The sequence below is a fragment of the Azolla caroliniana genome, unplaced genomic scaffold (assembly GCF_043228905.1).
Source record: "Azolla caroliniana isolate FFs.n. ecotype wild unplaced genomic scaffold, voAzoCaro1.0.p SCAF_1, whole genome shotgun sequence".
In the NCBI taxonomy this organism is placed as follows: domain Eukaryota; kingdom Viridiplantae; phylum Streptophyta; class Polypodiopsida; order Salviniales; family Salviniaceae; genus Azolla; species Azolla caroliniana.
The window spans coordinates 3,960,010-3,979,604 of NW_028230436.1; the positions used below are offsets into that span (position 1 = coordinate 3,960,010).

At 35.7% G+C, this 19,595-nt stretch overlaps 2 protein-coding genes across 5 annotated transcripts; both read left to right on the top strand.

Moving 5' to 3' along the window:
- The first annotated feature begins 2,410 nt into the window (after window positions 1–2,410).
- On the top strand, window positions 2,411–7,301 carry LOC147868432 (membrane-anchored ubiquitin-fold protein 3-like). 2 transcript variants are annotated; one of them, XM_087319128.1, is made up of 5 exons: window positions 2,411–2,559; window positions 4,206–4,448; window positions 4,545–4,715; window positions 6,504–6,582; window positions 6,714–7,301. In XM_087319128.1, the coding sequence occupies exons 2-4, from the start codon at window positions 4,322–4,324 to the stop codon at window positions 6,557–6,559; spliced, it is 354 nt and encodes a 117-aa protein (XP_087175254.1). In that variant the 5' UTR covers window positions 2,411–2,559; window positions 4,206–4,321; the 3' UTR covers window positions 6,560–6,582; window positions 6,714–7,301. The 2 variants fall into 2 exon arrangements, with proteins under 2 accessions (XP_087175254.1, XP_087175246.1); XM_087319120.1 differs by having other exon boundaries at window positions 2,412–2,559; window positions 6,504–7,301.
- Window positions 7,302–14,615: 7,314 nt separating this feature from the next.
- LOC147868433 (putative WRKY transcription factor 20) lies at window positions 14,616–19,360 on the top strand. 3 transcript variants are annotated; one of them, XM_087319139.1, is made up of 5 exons: window positions 14,616–14,770; window positions 15,476–15,820; window positions 16,141–16,946; window positions 17,169–17,330; window positions 18,305–19,360. In XM_087319139.1, the coding sequence occupies exons 2-5, from the start codon at window positions 15,569–15,571 to the stop codon at window positions 18,861–18,863; spliced, it is 1,779 nt and encodes a 592-aa protein (XP_087175265.1). In that variant the 5' UTR covers window positions 14,616–14,770; window positions 15,476–15,568; the 3' UTR covers window positions 18,864–19,360. The 3 variants fall into 3 exon arrangements, with proteins under 3 accessions (XP_087175265.1, XP_087175281.1, XP_087175273.1); XM_087319155.1 differs by having other exon boundaries at window positions 16,144–16,946; XM_087319147.1 differs by lacking the exon at window positions 14,616–14,770 and adding an exon at window positions 14,801–14,900.
- Window positions 19,361–19,595: the final 235 nt, after the last annotated feature.

Here is a 19,595-nt window from a genome sequence, read left to right on the forward strand (position 1 = left end):
TAAAGTAACATTATCAGTGCATAATGAATTCATTCGATTCCATTATATGACCCCTTCGAGAACTAAGAGTGTTTGGATGACAACACGTTATTCTCGAGTATATTGGCATATAAAGTTCAATTTTATGCAATACAAATGTCAAGACTCAAGTCACAAAACCCTCACTTTTTACTTATTCATGAACAGTTTAATTTTATACACATACACACTATTGTCACATTATTGTCGCAAGGCACACAGTTCCAATAATGTCTTTCCTTTTCTTGAACCGCTAATGACAACATCTTCATGCTACAGCTTCAATTATTTTATTAGAACAATTATATCAAATTTCAAGCCATAATTATTCTAAGCAAACTTGTCATTTCTTATTTATTGCATCTCTAAGATTTGACCCTCCAATTGCTACACTTGAATTATTCGATTCTTTTTTTGCTTTTGGCTCTGATTCTTGTTTGATAAGTATAATTTGGGTTTTGCTTCAAACAAGAAACTTGCAAAAACAAATTGATCTATAGTGTCCTTGATGGCTAATATTAAGTTTATCGGGTTTGGTATGGTTATAATAAACATCAAATTATGCCATTGGTTAGTGGTTTTTTCACTTTCATCTTGTTTCAAACACACAAAAGACAATTGAACAAGAATACCATTTGACATTGTGCTAATAAGATTACAATGGAGTTACAATGACAAGATATAGAGCTAGTATACAGGCCATCCGCTTAAATAGTTCACTTACCCTTATTAAAGTTATTCATTCTTAGATTGATCATAAATGAAGTAAAATCCGAGTCAACTTTAAGGAAGGGTATATGTTACATGAGAAACAAAAAGGGTGGAATTCATATTACAAGAACTACAAGTGGTAGGATTGATATTAGCCTATATATGAGCAAACTCTTGATATCTCATTGAAAAACAACATTGAATAGTTTATTTTTATTGTTTGCATGTAATTCACACACTTTTTGATTTCTAGTGATTCCCTGTAGAACTTTAATGGAGACAAGTGTGTAATGCATGTTTATGGAAAACTTTTGCATGTCATTGATGAATTATTCAAAACCAAAGCTATGAATGCCTCTTGGATTTTGGATGAAGAGTATTGTAGTAGATATATTGTGCTGTAATAGTGGGTACAACCATTCGAACTATTATCTTTCAATATTTGGTTGCCTTTGGTCATTATTAAAGTTTTAACGCGTGCTTGATATTTTAAGCTTCAATCAAATGTAGTACAACTACAAAGATACATTATACCTCAATTCTAGAACACAAATAGAAAGTTATGATTCTAATAAAATACTAGATAATAAATTGGTAGTAAAAAGTACCAAATAGTTGATCTAATGTGGCACTCAAAAAGTTTGGAAATGTTGTTGCACATAAGAAATCCTATGCATTATATATGCTACATGTTTGAAACTATCATAAATACTATAATGTTTGAAGGGCAACATAACAAGTACGTGCTATCAAGGTGATTTCGTTGAGGCATGATGGTTACTATTGATACGTCTTCGATATAATATACATTAATCTTGATCTTCCATGATGCATGTTCCGAGGGGGGTTGCTAACTTCTTTAACTTAGTATTTTTCTTCTATTTTTATTTATTTATGTACTATTCCTTTTAGTTTCCTCGTTTGATTTATTCTTCTTTTAATATTATATTCGTGTAGTTGTCTAATGAGGGCCACTGCTACTATTGTATGTTGGCCCTTTCTTCTACATATCAACAATGCATGAACTCACGACCCATCCGAGGTGCTTGGGGAGACCATATTAGATATTACTTCCAATGTGGGAGAAACAATTTCCGAAGTCATGTTCCGAGGAGGTAATCTCAGCACAGAAACCCATCGCTTAACTCGCAAACCAATAATCATACCCATTATATTGTAAAGCGCAAGCCCTACACACTACTATATGTGGATTTGGGGGGGGGGGGGGGAGGGAGCCGGCGACGCGAAAGGCATAAAAATCGCATGCAAAAATGCAAACAACTTCACGATTCAATGTATGTACATATCATTCGACATATGATTGGGGGGGGGGGGGGTCCTAGGGATGATTGTGTATGGCCATGTCTCAATGTGAGCAAGCAAAACGCATGAACATGTGATGGATAGATAATATACATATACCAATATGAATGCATGCATGTATGTATGTATGTATGCATGTATGTGTATGTATGTATGTATGTATGTATGTATGTATGTATGTATGTATGTATGTATGTGTTTCCATGCATATCAGCAAATAAACACATGAGCAAGCGGCCGGAGAGTTTTTAGATGAAAAACGGTCTCTCTGCGGTGCTCTCTCTCTCTCTCTCTCTCTTTCTGAGCCTTTTTTGCTTCTGTCTCTCTTTCTTCTTCCTTTTTATTTTAACTTTCCTTTTTCTCTGTCTGCACACCCCCAAGACGACGAAGAAGAACCTACGACACAGAAGAAGGTGTCGATGTCCACCACAAAACTCGGCACATCTTCTCCTTCTCTCTTCTGATGGTTCCATTCGTCCATCCATGGCACGCGCTTCGTTCTCACAGGTTACTCTCTCTCTCTCTCTCTCTCATGGCTTCTTCATCCATGGATCGTACATAGTTCTCGCTCTTGATGATCTCTCTTTCTCTCTCTCTCTCTCTCACTCATAGCACCTTCATCGATGTATCGTGCATCGCTCTCAGAGTTTTTATATCTGTTTCTCCCTAATGGCTCCTTAATCCATGGATCATGCATCGTTCTCGCATGGCATCTTCAACCGTTGGATTGTGCATCACTGCCATAGTTTTGATCTCTCTCTCTCTCTCTCTCTCTCTCCCTCACCATGGATTCTTCATCCATGGATCGTGCATCGTGCTCACAGTTTTGATATCTCCGTCTCATCTCCCTCTTATTTGTTATGTTTTCACGTCTAACTTAGACCCAGAGAGAGACCAGACACGAATTCCCTTTTATCTCAGTTTTGATATCTGTCTGTCTGCGGTATTTTCATGTCCAAGCGCTCAGGAAAAGTCGAGAAAGAGACATAGAGCCCTTTTTGTTATTCAAGTTTTGTTCTTCACTCTTTCTGGCGACGAAAGATGCAAGAAGGATGAGAGAGGGAGAGAATGGGAGAAAGGACTGCGTAAAGACCAATCTTTTTTCCTTCCCTTTGTCTTCTGTGTGAGGGGTTTTCTCTTTCTTTCCCCTCGATCTTCTGTGTAAGAGAATTTTGTTCGTTGTTTTTCCATTACACTCAGTCTCTCAAGATAAGGTCTTAAATCATTCAGTTTTTTTTCAGTTTGTGGGGTCTTGACGGATTTATATGCCTCCAAGCATACTTTTGGCCACTAGCTCTTCCTTAAAATCAAGAGATTCTTGACATACTTTAGTTAATTTCTCTCTCTATATTTCTTTATGTGATTTGATTCACCTTTTGTTTTGTTTGATTATGGACTTACTTGCATATGTACCATTTCTCTATGGCTATTGAAATTAGTTTCATGGAACAATGTGAAACATTGTCCTCCAAACCTGTGAAGATCCGAAAATTCTGTATGCCTAGTCATGATGGAGATTACGAAAAACCGAGTCTTAATAAAATATTTGGAAAAGTTTAGTCTTTCAAGCCTGAGGAACCTATGAGTAGTAGGAGGATAGCAGTTTTAATCACAAGTAATATTTTAAGTGTAATCACAGGGACCTGTGTATACTAGTCTTAATACATCCCGTGAATGTTAAGGAAGTCCTAGTCTTCAGGTGAGAAGATCTGTAATTGAATACAGGCCTATATTCTTTTGTACGGTAGATTATGCAGAATGGCCCATTTGTACTGTCATAAAACAAAGTCAACAGCCATTCAATTCTGTCTTCATTTTGCCAATCATTCACTCTTATCTTGGGGTGAATTCTTGTCAATATAACTTACATTCATAGTATAACAGACTAATCAATTAAGCAATTTAAACTTGACGTTTCACATTTTTCATTCAATTTTTGCTGAATTCTGGCCACTATAACAAGATATCTCAAAAACATATGATTGTATTTTTTTGTAACTTTGTAACATATTTATCAATTATGGCATTTTAGGCATATTTTGGCTAGATTGTCGTTAGGGATGTGTTCCATAACAAGATTTCTCAAGCACATATGTTGACAATCGTTTGTTTGTAGCTGATATGATTATGACTTAATTTTACTCATCTTTCAGTTGTATCTCCAATGAATTCTTGTTAATATTATCAACTGTAACAAGTTACCTCAAGGATTACCCGCTAGATTAGCAGAGATTGTTGATTCAAAGCTTAGTGTATAGAAGAAAAAGAAATGGGAACAGAACTCTTGGAGGTAAAGTTCCGGTTGTACGATGGCACCGATATTGGTCCAAGCAAATATGCTCTAACAACTACAATCTCAAGCCTCAAAGAGAGCATTCTTTCTCAATGGCCTAAAGGTGGAACTTGTTTTTTGCATTTTTCCACGTCCTTTCTTATTTTAGATTGTTTTTTCTTCTTCTTCATGTTGTGAGTTGGAAACCTTTTCTGTGCAGACAAGGAACATAACCCTAAAGTTATAAATGATTTAAAATTGATTAATGCTGGTAAAATTTTGGAGAATAACAAGACCCTAGGAGAATCCAGGGTACCTTTTGGAGAAATGCCAGGTGGAAGTATAACTATGCATGTGGTCGTGCGACCTCCTGCGGCAGACAGAGTGCCAGGTAAGTAATGTTATGTTTGACTCTGATTATAATTTGAACTTTTTAGCTATTCTTTTTGTTTGAAGTATTCTATCATATTGCCTTAGTTTCTCTGTTCATTCTAGGACGTAGACTTGTAGGTAGTTTCTAATTTTAAACTTTAGGACGTTAGCTTTGCTCTGCGTGTGCTCAATATTCTTTAAGATGATGATTTAGGAAATTTCCCTGTTGTAATATACTGTAGGTAAGCCATAATACAGTATTGTTTCAGAGGGTTGCAACATATTGGTGTTGCCAGAAGTTTCCAATATGAGCGCAAAAAGAATTTAGAATATGCACGAAGTCAATTAATGAATTGGGCACTCACTGATATGAATGCTGTTTGTTAAGATCTTTATTGTAGGATAATCCTAGGTGGAGATGCTGCTGAACTTGGAAAGATTTGCATGTGGTATTTAGGAAATAGTGATTTTATTCTGAAGAAAGTGTTGATAGAATGGTAAATGTCATAGATTGACTACCTTAACTATAGTGAACATTCTCAGCTGGCTGGTCTCTTAATAGTGCTATCAGTGAGTGTCTTCAAAGGTGTCAATGTGCTACAATCCTATCACTGCAGAGCCCATTACTAGACTCTCTTGTGCTTGATCTTCAGGAAGAATCGTCCAAGGAATGGGAACATTTTTGTTATTTTCTTAAAGACCTTTCAGTAGAATGCCCATTTCTTGTATCATCTATATATTTCTCATGTTATAGTAATGATGGATAGAACCATCATCCATACACGTCTTTAAAAACGTAAGTAGATTGGTCAGGTAGCCATTGCCAGTTATTTGAATGATAATTAGAATGTTTACTACGATACATGTTCAATATATAGATATTTTTGGCGAGATTCAAAAAGTAAGTAGATTGTTCATGTAGCCATTTCCAGCTATTTGAATGATAATTAGAATGCTTACATTACATGTTCAATATATAGATATTTTTGGGATTTGTGAGATTAACCATAACTTTCCTCAATGTCATGCATCATATGGTCAATGTTGATCATTGGGGTTCCCATGTCAGCAGATTTTCTTCATGCATGAAGCATTGTTAAGAGAACAAAAATGGCAAAAAGTTAATTGTGAAATCGCAATAAAGGAATGAGTGAAAATTGAGTTCCGAGGAATTATCAATAGGACACCTTTTTCCTGTCGTAGACGTTGTCACCGGATATTTAATTCTAGATTTACCTTAGCCTGTGTATGCCCACAGAGGAAGTTTGGATCTGTCATGGCTGAGTATATTATCCATGCATGCTTCAGTAGATATACCATCGTTTCAGAAATATATGCTAGGTTATGGAAATGACCAGGTTTGAAATAACTCTTTTTCAATTGTCTCCTACTGCTGATTATATGGAAGCTTCTTGAGTAAGCTAGGCTCTTTATGTGGTGTAAACAAATAGGAACAGTTTTGGCCATCATAAAGTCAGGAGGTTCTTAATATACCCCTACTCCAATGATCTCAGCAATGTAAGCTATATTCTTAGTCGCAACTGAATGCACCAGGGTTGAACAATGAAGATTCTTTATATCATTTAATTTGTTACATAGTCTTGCATGCTTGGATCTCACAAAATTTTAAACTTTTAAGAACATATACAACTAACTATTCATTTGATTTGCTAACTAAACTTATTCATTCATGTCTAGATCATCCATCAATACATGATTTTTGCTTAGTTTGTATTCACATATTAAAACTTGTGTAATGATAAAGGAACTCAATTCATTTATTCTTGATTCCTGCCTTTCTTTCCAGACAAGCCGGCATCCAAAAAGCCCAAGAAGAGTAAATGTGTTTGCACCATCCTCTAATATACTGTATATCCCGCTGTCAGGTTATTCAAATTGAGTAATTTATAATCAACCAGGTTCTTCAGATTGAGCAAATTAGGTTTCCTACCCTCTCCGATTCTCCTAAGGCCTGCTACCTTGGTTTCTAATGAATATGGCATGATTTGAAATGCAGTTTCTTTTGAGAAGACTCATGAGATCCATCGCCATATCACTTTCTCATGGTCGATGATGCTTCATTCAGCAGTGTATGGATATCTTTTCCTCAGTGTATGAACAGCTGAATCTTTTGGTTATGCACCCATATTGAGTATGGTCCTGTCATGCTAGTAACACAGACAGATTAAAATCATATATTGCCACAGCGAATTCAGAGAAGAGCTTCGAATGAATTGGGGGTATTTGACAATCCCATAATTGGAAGAAATATCTTGCAACATGCTAGATAGCCATTCTATTCAAGAGGAACAAATTCTTCTTGGTGAAGTATTAGTGCAAAGCATTTTGTTTTCTATTTAGGCTCTAGAGTGTGTACATGCCAAGTTTGACTGACACAAAACTTAACACAGATTAATAAGCCATTGCCAGAATATTTCTAGTATGACTATCACAGAACTTAAGACAGTTAATAAGTCAGCACTCCTGTACGTCTCTATTTTCTTCTGGTTGTTTGCTGAGTTTTGACTCTCCCAGAACTTAACGGAGGTTAAGGTCATGTTTATACCAAGTCTGATTTTCACAAACTTATGACAGATTAATAACATACATGTCTTTTAAGTTAATGCAAGGAAAGTTGTTCTAAATTTTAATTACAGTTTAGTTTTACAGTTTAGTTGATTTAAATGCATCCTCTATATGAACTTGTCTTCACATTATGGTATTTTGTGCTTTTGGCATAGTCCATCCAATTCATTAGAAATGTTTGGGTTAGTTTCTGGTAGGTGACAGCATATGTGTGTGCATTATCGATCCCTTCATAATGGTAATTGTTTCTTCATGTGTATTCACTATTCCTGATTTTGAAAAGTACCCATTCTGTGTATTTTTCTGATTCTAATTCTTAAAAACGTGTGGAATATTTTGACCCTTTTACTTGTGATTTTTTCTCATGATGTCAAATTTTCGTGGATTTCTTCGCAAGTTATTTTTTCTTGCCATGCAATTTAGTTTGCCTATGACATTGAACAGTCATTGCTACACCTACTCGATATCAATGTAGAAATATATAATCTTATCGAATCAAATCCATAGAAATGTGGTGGCCTACTCCACAACATTGTTTATCTTCTCGAATCAATCGTTAGAAGTGTTTGTGCTGAATATTACTGCATATAGTTTAGTGCTCTTATTTATGAGCCTAAATTACAGTGTTTAGCATATAGATTAAAATGTGGGAGTTTTAGAGCAAAAGCTCTTTCATGGAATGCTCTTTGTTTACATTGTCACCATCATCATTACAATTACCACTCCTGACCAACCACAGCCCCTCCACGTGCTCCACCTCCATCATAGACTCCATCATTGTCATGTATGCCCTAAACGCGCTTCGGATTTGAAGTGTTTGATTAGATCATTTGTGATACCTTGATCTCATTAGCTAGCCAATTAGAGTCCAATTTTGCTATGAGAACTGTGATCATTGATCTGTCTATAGGGATTGTGTAGGTTGCAAATAGAATAACCTCTTCATGCTTAGTGGGCATTGAGATTGTTGGCCATAGGTTCCTTTCAAAATGAAATCGTCTAGGAAATTAGACCAGTGAGCTTTCCTACAATTTAAGAGGGTGATGGTGTTGGAGATTTGTATGGTTTGCCCCAACCAAGTAAGGACATCATTCCTTGAACATTGAGATGTTAGCCAATAACATTAGATACTTGCATTCGTTTGTTGTGATGACATCAAATTGGTACTTCAACTAGTGTTACCCTTTGGAAGTTCCACAAATTGGTTCCATCATGTGTATACCTAGACAACCTATCTATTCATGTGTTCATGTAGCCGCCAATTACCCATCCAACTTACATATCCATGTATAAACTACATACTACACTATATATACAACACATCCATATATCTATTCCTTACAAAGCCTCACATGCATAGAGATGAAGGTTAGAGTTATACTTAATTAAGCAATGCATTCATACCTTTGAAATACCTTTCGGTTTTCTTCATTACCTTAGTGGCCCAAAATTATCATTATTTCGCCAATGTCCCTTAGCATTTTCCTTTGTGAGATGAAATTCACAAGAATAAACCTTTGGTAAGGAGCTAGTGTTGATGAATGCCTATTGCCCAATGATGAGTTACATTTCCCTCTTTCCAAATAGGTCATGCTTCTCTCTAACTCACTCTCACTCATGGTATCGAGTAAACCACAATACCGCACTCATTATTACAACAAGACCTTCAAACTCCCACTATTTTTGGCAAAAATGTATCCAACACTTTGTTTGCAACAAAATCATGCTTGATATGTTTACTTTTTTACGAAGTTATTGAAAGGTTGATCTATAAATAAGCGTGCCTTCAAATTGCTCTTTTATTTCTCCATTGCAACCTCTAGCTTGTTATTTTTTTCTTTATGCGCAACACAACTCAGAAAAAGAGAAAAAGGCAAACAAAGGCCCATATATATTTACTTTTAGGAGTGACCAAAAGCATCACAAGACATAAAGAATGTCTCAAGGTTTTGGATTTGTTGTAGGCAATATGAAAATTATTAATCTAATTAATTAGAAATGACTTTGATTCTATGTTAAATTATTAAGTTAAATATATATTAAGCTTAATTAAGATAGTTAAGTCCATATGATTATATGGTGTTTTTGTGTTTAATCTTAATTCACAATAGTGACATTATGTTTCTAATGATGTGTATAATAACTTCAGTGCAACGTGTCTTTAAATTACAATTCCATGCTATCAAGTAGTAAAAAAAACCTTGAATTTGACCCTACATGTCAAATGCAAATAGTGATATTATTGGCCTCAGTTGAAATAAAGACAATACATATGTGAGCACCACTATCATGGATATGTGTGCTGAATGTGACGTTATCTTCACCATTTCGACTCATAGATAGGAACTGACATCAGGTCTCCATTTAGTATTTTCATGAGTTCCTAGGGGTTTGTTGAGGGTTTTGAGGTTTTGATCTCATGCTAGGAATACTAAAGTTCCTTTAAAACAAAAAATATATATCTACATGATAGAAAGCGATTAAGAACCACAAAAATAAATAAAAGTGTTATTGGGAATAAACCATGCAATATAAATGCATTGTAAACCCAATTCTAGCTCACACTTTTGGAGTATGTACCTGTAACCTAATATATATATATATATATATATATAATGTTTTTGGAATGAACATATTGCCCCAGTAATGAGTGTTGCCAATTTTTTCTTTTTGAAATGTGACCTTTCGTTCTAGTATGATGTGAGAATAAAATCTTTGGGCCCATTAAATTTTGTTGACATATGAACATCATAGTGTTTTTCTTTATAAATTTATTGTGATATGCATATGAGATTAGTAGATGTTGCCATGAAGTGTATTAATTTGTGCCAATGACATATCTCATGGAGACCAAGGTCCATGAGGTCATTGGGAATCCCTCGACTTTGCCAACTAAATGCACAACTTGAGATGTGAGAATGACTAGTTAATAGAAACATATAAAGACGCGTTAGTGTTGTCCAAAGGAAAAGTTTGAATCTTTTCCGAAATTTCCCTTGCACGTTTGTCGACCTAACCTCAACCATCCTTCGAAAACTTGCGAAAAGGCAACTTTTTGTTGTGAGTTACTATCTTAAAATTTTATTGTGGTTGGGCAGTTTGACAGGAGAGAGGAGGAAGTGTTGTACGATAAATAAGAGATTTAGGAATACAACACGATCTAATGCCTTTTACAACAAATGGTATGCTCAATCTTTAACTTTTTTGTGACATTGTATCCCCCCACTTTGCCCTCTTTATAAGCTATCAATGCCTTCTTTTTCTTTTTTTTCCCCAAAAATGTCAATGCCTTCTTTGAGATTGAAAAAAACAATGATGCATTGCCACCTGGCCACCTAGGTACGCTTGAAGCAAGGGCATTATTTTCACTTTAGAGATATAGAATCACATGATATGGAATAACCCCATTTTTCTATAGTGCAATATAAAACATCCTTGAGAGAGGAGTTAGCATTGTAGTCCTACAAGCAAATAACAAAAGTCATTTATGCTTGATGGCAATTTGGAACCCGAAAGACAAAGAGAGGCAACGACCACTAACATGTAAAGTTGTGTCAATCTCCGGTTTTTGTAAAAGGTTGTCCCAACATTCATCCATCTATTTTTACAAGCTTTATAACTAGGTAAATTTGGATCAATCTCTAATTTGTCAGTGGAAACAATTTGTCTTCAAGTTTGATGGTTGCAAAGGAATATAACTTATGTACGAAAACTTTGAGAATACCCCACCTTCGACTTTTTGACCACCCCATCACTTCATTCAATATTCTCGATCTTTTCTATTAGTGTCAAAACCAAAAAATATTGACATTACATAGAAAAAAATAGTGGTTGGGATGAGAGAATAACCTAAATGTGGCTTTGATATTTGGTATTCCCTTAAGATAACGATAGTAAAGATTTATATTCTATGATAGTATTCATTGATACTTTTGGATTTATTGAAGACATATATTAATTATGGACAAACACTCTTCTGTGTGTTGGCACAACTTGGTAAAGCACTACTGAGTATGGACATATATGACACAAGTGCACACCCCATGACATTTAAAACCAACTTCCCATTTATCTGACATCCAAAGTCCATTTGCACATAAGTGAACAAACATAAACATGTTGTAAAACATATTGCTTGACCAAAATTTGGCTACCATTGGGATTGGAGCAATTGTGAATATCTATATTGATAAAAAATAAAACATTGTTTACAATAACAGATAGGACATTAGTTATATGTATATGAGGCCTAACACCGCTCGTGATTTCCTTATATAAACCATGACCAAATGGAAACTAGTGTTGGTTAAACATCACAAATTAGGAGTTTGGGACTAATATTATGTTCAAGTTACACAACCGTAGACATTGTGCTACTTACATTCGTAAGTGAGGCAACACGAAAGATGTCAAGGAAGAAGGACAAACAACAACATCCAATAAGTGGTCACGTCATAGAGGGCCCATACTCATGTGTATTCAATGATATTGAGCCTTTTGAGCTAACCAAGGTTTTAATGAAAATGTTACATAAAACTTTATATCAAATACATACCAACATAAAATTTTGCCCTTTTTTTCTTGAAATGGTGGTTGAAACTTGTAGGTTTGTATGACCTTAATGTAAAAATTGCGGTGTCTTGAAGTTATGAAATACATCCCATCACTTATAGATTTCATTCGAAGATGAATGTGATAGCTTCTAAGTTCTACCTAACGCATGACTTTTGATGCACCACTTGGCTCTACCAATGAAGTTTACACTTCAATATGTTGTGATTTACATGTAGAATTTAAAATCACATACCATGACTTATATAGTGCACGCATGTATGTAACAAATGAAAAATGACTTGTCATTAGAGAGAACTTAATCAATACACTGACCTAATTAACATATGAGCAATAGGGAGGATAGATAGATAAATAAATATTTTTATCATCCACAAGAATTTGATTGTGATTTATGAGACTGGGCAATGCCCATGGCAAGGATTGAAATGAGAGAAAGAGAGAGAAATTAAGAGAGAGAAAATAAGAGAGAGATTTTGTTATTGTTATTGTTATTGTAGATCAAATACGACTTATGGGACCAAACATGAAACATTTAAAAAAGAAAAGAAAGAAAGATACACCTTAGTATATTACTTGAGAAATGTACATATAAAAAACATGAAACATTTTTAGGTAGTACTTGTGGAGTTTAGTGACTGTGTTGCAATTGAGAGTGCATATTAATACTTGAATGTGATCAAAGTTGGAGCCTTGTAATAGAGTTTGATACTCAAACTCAAACTCACAAATTGTTGAGGGCAAATTATGTATAGTCGATAAGCTTTCTTCCTTGTGCATGATACCCCATCTCAAAGATAATGTGGAAGCAATGGTGGTTTTGTAGTTTGGTGCAACATATGTAATATAAAGTGTGAAATGTGAACCTCCGTATCTCACCTAAGTTGTGATACATTAGCAATACAAAATAGTCACATTCATGCTGGAATCTTTTGATGCATCTTACGACTAGTGTAATGACAAATGCATCAAACCTTCCAAACCATGTGCTCATATCTTGCATTTATTAAGAACCCAAAATTTTGCTTTTGTGGCTTTGAAACGTTTTTATTTGATTCACATGGGATAATATGCTATCGATTTAAGGTAGATGGATAAATATGATCTTACATCCATGATGATGGAAGGCCTATGTAGGATGGTGTTTAACCCCATGGTGAGTGTTGCATTAGGTTCTAGGTTGAAGACAAGAGAGTCACATGCTCAACCTCAACATACCTTAGCATCATGGAGCAATATTGGTAGGTGTTTAAATAAAAAAATGCAAGTCATTGCTTAGTTAACTTGACGGGGATAAATATCGATAGGGTGTCATCTAACTAAATTTAAGGATTAATATTGTATACATGGGCCCCTTTGTTGCAAAAAGCTAATTTTGGTTAATTTTGTACAATATTATACATATGCATTCACTCATCCCCTCAAAGGCTAGTGAGATATGCATGGATGGTTTTTGCTAGAGGGGTCAATTTGTGTTTGGTACATCCCATAATCCATTCCCTCGAATAGGTTACATGTGACCACAACTGTAACTTGATCTTATCCATACACTAGACGAATACAATAAAGTTAGAGCATCCTCAAATCAAAACACCCCAACCTTAAAGGGACAATTTCTTATAGGCATGAGCTCTTTGACTTCAACAACTAAGTTTAGTAAATCTAATAAATTATTAGACACTTGAGTGATAGTCATTCTAATGCCTAGTTTTGCGCGATGCGTTGAGCAATGAGGGTTGAATTACATGTATTGCATGACATTCATCCCCAAAACCAAGTTGTTTATGACGATGCAAAGAAGTCGATCTTATCTATAGTTCATGCAAGGTGATAGGGTTGTGATATCTATTCACACACAAGTCCTTGACTTGAAAAACTAAATTGGTCATTTAAGTCAATGCTACTTGTCAATTGATAATATTTCATGTGGTCATTAAGATATGTATATGTAGATTGTGTGAACGAAGAGGTTGAAGTACATATTCCATTACTACCATTGCTTCCCCCAAAGGGCATGACAACTTATCATCCTTGACATGGGCATGAATGGCTTGAATGGAAGGAACATACTTGAATTACATTCAATGTTCACTATAATGACATGCATAAATGACGACAAGGTCACATACCCAAAAGCAATTGTGCTTGTATTGACCCATAAGCTGCATAGATGGTGGATTGAAACACACACATGTTCCAAGTAACCGACATGTCTACTTGTTAAGGACAACATGACAAAGATTAGATTACCAATCTAATTTGGTAATCCTTCTAATGGACAAAATGCTGTTAAGAGTGAAGGGATGTGTCCGGTGCATGTTCGGTCAACAATCATGCATTACCCACATTATCATCATACCTCGCTTATGAGGCAAGGCATGTCCGAGGCTCAATACAAAATACTTGCATGCCGGCATACATACATACATTACATTACATACATACATACATACATACATACATACTACTAGTAGTGGTAGTAAATAAAGGGTCATCTATATCTCTTCATATAGTAGTAGTAACAATGGGAAAGGAAAGCTCATCCTTATGTATATGGCAGGGGAAGGAAAGGAAGGAAAGGAATCATACAATGGGAAATGCATCTCTCTATACATACATACATACATACATACATACATACATACATACATACATACATACATACATACATACATACATACATGCATGCATGCATACATACATACATGCATGCATACATACATACATGCATGCGTGCATACATACATACATACATGCATACATACATACATGGCTGTTAGAACTCTATTTCCTCTCTGATTCTTCTCATCAATCCTCCTCCTCCTCCTCATCTTCTTGTTCTCTGACTTCATAGTTTCTATTTTTGTTCTGATTCTCCGAGCTCAGACTAAGTCTCCATTGAATACAGAGAAACAGGTTATTACCCCTCCTCTCTCTCCTAGTTTTATGCGTGAATCCGGACTTCCTCTGTCTTTGTCTTTTGTCTCCCTTCCCATCTCTCTCTGGAATAATTCGCATCATTGGAGTTTCATCCCTTGTAATGCTGGTAATCCTCCCTCTTTCTCATTAGGGTTTGCATTTGAAAAAATAGAACACCTGAGCTCTGGGAAAAGAAGTTCCTAATTTTCTCGGAAGAGTGGTCTGATAAGAATTTCACAAAATTAGGGTTGTATTTCTGATATCAGAAAATCAGCACATTGGAATCTGGGAGAACCTCTTCTTTCTTAAGAGGTTTGTGATTAGAGTATCATTTCTTGCATTAGGATCAGCAGGCTGGAACCTTGCAAAAAACCCAATCTTCTGAAAGAGTGTTCTATTTTCTCTGTTCTTTTGAGATTGCGAAGATCTACCCAAAATGAGGGTTTGGTAAGTTGGAGTTTGGTAAATTTAAGGTTCATTTGCAGAACAACCTGAGTTCTGGAAAAAATTATTTCCTGAAAGGGGTCTGTTTTAGGGTAGAAGTGGTGGCTATGGTAAAATTGATCTGATATTTTAAATTTAGGATCTCATAACATTAGAGATCCTTGCTTGCATCAGATTTAGTTAGCAGGAAGTCGAATTTTCCTGAAGGAAATTTATGGTTATCGGTTACTCATGTTACTTTTTGTTTGTTTGTGGCAGGAGGGGTGACTATGGTATTATCTGATGAAACTACCTCTAAAGGAAGAAGAGGAGAAACGAGAGGTTGAAACTTAGAAGAGCTTTTGACAGATTATGGTAAATGTCATGGCTTCTTCTATCTCCTCTCAGAATTCCACCGTCAGCACTATTATAACCCAAAAAGATGAAGAAGGGAGATACTCAACCAAAGAAGAGAGGCCAAGTTTCTCTGTTCGGACAGCTCGATTTAAACAAATGAAACCTTCCAGGTTCTCAACATGGAAGTCATCAAAAATTTCTATCCCTTTGGGTCTCAAGCCCTCTGATTTACTTGATTCACCCATCCTACGACCACCGATAGATCAGGTGAGTTGAGTTTCCTCTTTTTTTATTTCTATTGAATGTTCTTACATCCCGGAACCAAGGAGATTAACACATCTTCTTAATAAATTCATGGTTAATCCCAAATCAAAGGCATTAATGCATCTTGAATTAATATGTATTAATAATACTTTCCTGATTAGATCCCTAATCAAAGAGGTTAACATCGATTTATAAATAATGAATGGAAATATGCAAACACCCTAATTATAGAAAAAAAGAAAAAAGATGGCAGCAATGTTGAGTTAGAGTTTTTCTTTATTAACAGATCAATGGTAAAAGCGGAGCTTTCTTCTCGTTCTTAGCAGGCAGAAGCATCTCCAACAACTGGGACGTCTCCACTCCCTCCAATCATTGATGGAAATATATCAACAGTTAAGTCCCCATCGGACTCTCTAGACAAGACCACAATTCAAGATGGTGTTCAAATCATCATATATAAGCCGATACCAAGCTTTGGAATCAATGGGTTCTCTTCTCTTTCCACCAGAGAAGACACAATGACAGTTACCAAAGCATCAACATCAGTGCCTTCTCCAGACTTGGCTCCCCAAATTAGGATGGCATCAGAAAAAGCCCATCAAGCTTCAGATAATGTCAAGCAAGACCAGTTAGTTATGCAAACTTGCAGGACTCTTAATTTGGAGATTTCGTCGGAAGACGGTTATAGTTGGAGGAAATATGGGCAGAAGTTGGTAAAGAACAGTAAGTTCCCGCGAAGCTATTTTCGATGTGCTTATCCAAGTTGCCCTGTGAAGAAAATGGTGGAGGAGTCTAAAGTTGTTATTAGAGGGGAACACAATCACCCTCCGAAGCCACAACTCATAAGAAAATTGCCTACTGGAGCGTTGCAATCTGTGAGTAGGAATAGCAAAGAGGGTTCTATTGCTTTACCTTCTAGAGTTGACAGTTCCTTGGATCATATTATAGATGCATCCTTGAAAAGAGATAAGGGGCCAAAACTTCCCAGTGAATTGACACACATATCAGAGCCCTCTTCAGCATCCTCTATTATTGAAGGGAGAGCTGGTACAGAATGGACCAAAGTTCTTGAGAGAGAAGCTTTAACTAGGAACAAACTTGGAAATGACAAAGATGGTCCAAAGTCCAGGTAACAAAGCTGTGGTGTTCTAATTTAGTTCAATATATTTATAAATTATTACTATATACATGTTAATGTGCATGCTTGATTGCAACGTTTTTCAGTAAACTCTTGAACATTGAACATCACCACTCAACTCCACACATAGCTTGTAAAAAGTTTTACCTTTGGCACTATAAGTGATGTTTGACCTCCAAGGACGATGATAAAATCTATATCTATTTCTTTCAGAAAGAAGGTGAAAGTAGGAGAGACAGCTTCAAAATTATCCTTACGAACCTTTCATGAGCCACGTCATGTTGAGCGAATAAAATGTTACTCTGATGTTGTTGATGATGGTTATCGGTGGTGTAAGTATGGGCAAAAAGCAATCAAAGGAAATCCTCATCCTCGGTATGGAAACCCTATCTCAGCTGTTATATACTAGTATTTAGGAAGCAATATATATAGATATTTATTTTTTTCCACTGGGTTGACATAATAATTTGCTTTCATTACTATGCCATACCTTTTTTGTAGTTCCCATCTCCAATAAATCGTGTCCTTAATGCAAATTTCTGTGCTAAAATGCTGATAACTATGTTGATAATCTATGTATGCATATATGAATATATACATACATACACCTACATATGTTGTGTAAGTCGGATGTGTCATGAGTACAATGTGATGTCCTCTGATCTCAAATTTCTGCGGGAGTAGTACAAGATATGGCTCTAATGCATGAAAAATGGTGGATGTCTCTTCAGTACAATGTGATGTTCTCTGCTTTGAGTTATAGCAGGTTCTCAGTTTCTGTGCAATGCATGTTGAGTGTAAGGTTCTTTTCTCCAGCAATTCATATCTCGATTGTACAATTGTTTATATATTATACATATACAGCCATGCTAACTTAAGATGAAGCTTCTGCACGTTTGTTGATGCTTCCATTTTTTTCGTAGAGGGATATCTGTATACAAAGATACTTGAATTTGTAGACTAGATCATATGGTTGGCATTTATGCTTTAGACGCTAGAATTTAATTATTAATTGAGATTTTTCAATGTGTACGACTTGGGATGATCGCTCTCTTTAGAAGTTGGAATGGCTTGGTTTGCAAAATGAATGGAGCTCCGTTTTTTTTATCATAGTAATTTGCAGTGTGTGTTTTCCTATTTGACACACAGTATATGTGCTTTCAAATTTGGAAATTGTTAAAACTTATTGTTACTCCATGCATTTCTCTAGAATGACGATATAAATCAAGAATTTTAGATAGTAAGCTCAAGCTTTACTCTATGTGATGCTTCATAGTTTACAATAGCATGTTTTTGAAAGTTAAGATGCATGCCTAATACTCAAGTGTATTTTGAAACGATGTTTTCAGAAGTTATTACAAGTGCCATAGTCCTGGGTGCACTGTCCGCAAACATGTTGAGCGATCCGCAACAGATGAAGTGACTGTAATTTCTACTTATGAAGGACAACACAACCATGAGGCACCAACTTCAAGATTCAGTGCTAGTGCTATTTCTGGATCATTTATAACAGCAATTACTCTTCCACATATATCTAGTTCGTCAAGATCAATTCCAAAGTCAAGCCAAATGCCACTACAGGATCATGCGGGTGAAAAATCATTGGAAGATGATAATCTTAACAAGGATTCTGAACCTGTCATGTCAGTTATTCCATTTCTTACAGTTACAAACTCTGCAGCTGCAAATTCACCAGTTACAGATGCACAACCATTGAGCATGTGTTTGGCTTATCCCGAAAGAGAAGTCATGGGACCTTCCATGACAAAGATGGCGACTTTGCAATTACTAACATCGGGATCAGATGGAAAGTCAGCATTTCAAAGAGCTGAATTGTCAAGGCAGAGTGAAACATTCATAATGAAGTCAGAACCTGACGATGGGGAAGAGTTGCCGAATAAGAAATAATTATCGAAGGCTAGGTTGAGAGTAGTATGAATTGGCAGTGGAAAATGTGTTCCAGTGGTCAGCAGGTGTTACAAATTTTACTCTTAAAATAGGCCATAGATTGGAACTTGGGTGCATCGAACATGATACTTCAAACCACTTTGGTTATCCCTTTGTCTGATCCTTTTGCCATAATTCTTTACTAATCAATTGACCATGAGTGTGAAAACGCAAGGATTTAATATTTCTTGTTCTTACAAGGGAACAAGGATTTAATATTTTCTAGTTCCCATGGGGGGAGAAGATGCTGAACAGATTTGTAGATATAACCTAGGGAGTATGTGGTGTTAAAAGGTATGCACTTCTTTTCTGGGCTTGCACATCCTCATTTTTCCTAACTAGGATTGAAACATTGTATCCCCCCCATCCGTCAGCGATGATACTCATACCTATGTATGCATTTGACACTGCAGTTCTAAGAGCCCATGAGCAATCTTATTTAGAGACTTCTATGATTATTTCACTGATAAATTTATGTTCTTACAAAAGAAGTCTGTTTCTGTGACTGTAATTTCAAGATAATTTACACATAATATCGTGAACATATCTTTGAACTTTGCATTTTAAATGTTGGGCATTGCTTTCTAATGGTTTTGTAGATAAATCATCAGCAGTGCATTTTAAATATTGGGTCACATTTTTATTTGCTGATTTTGGGCTTTGATACTTGCACCAACTACCTTTATAATTCCA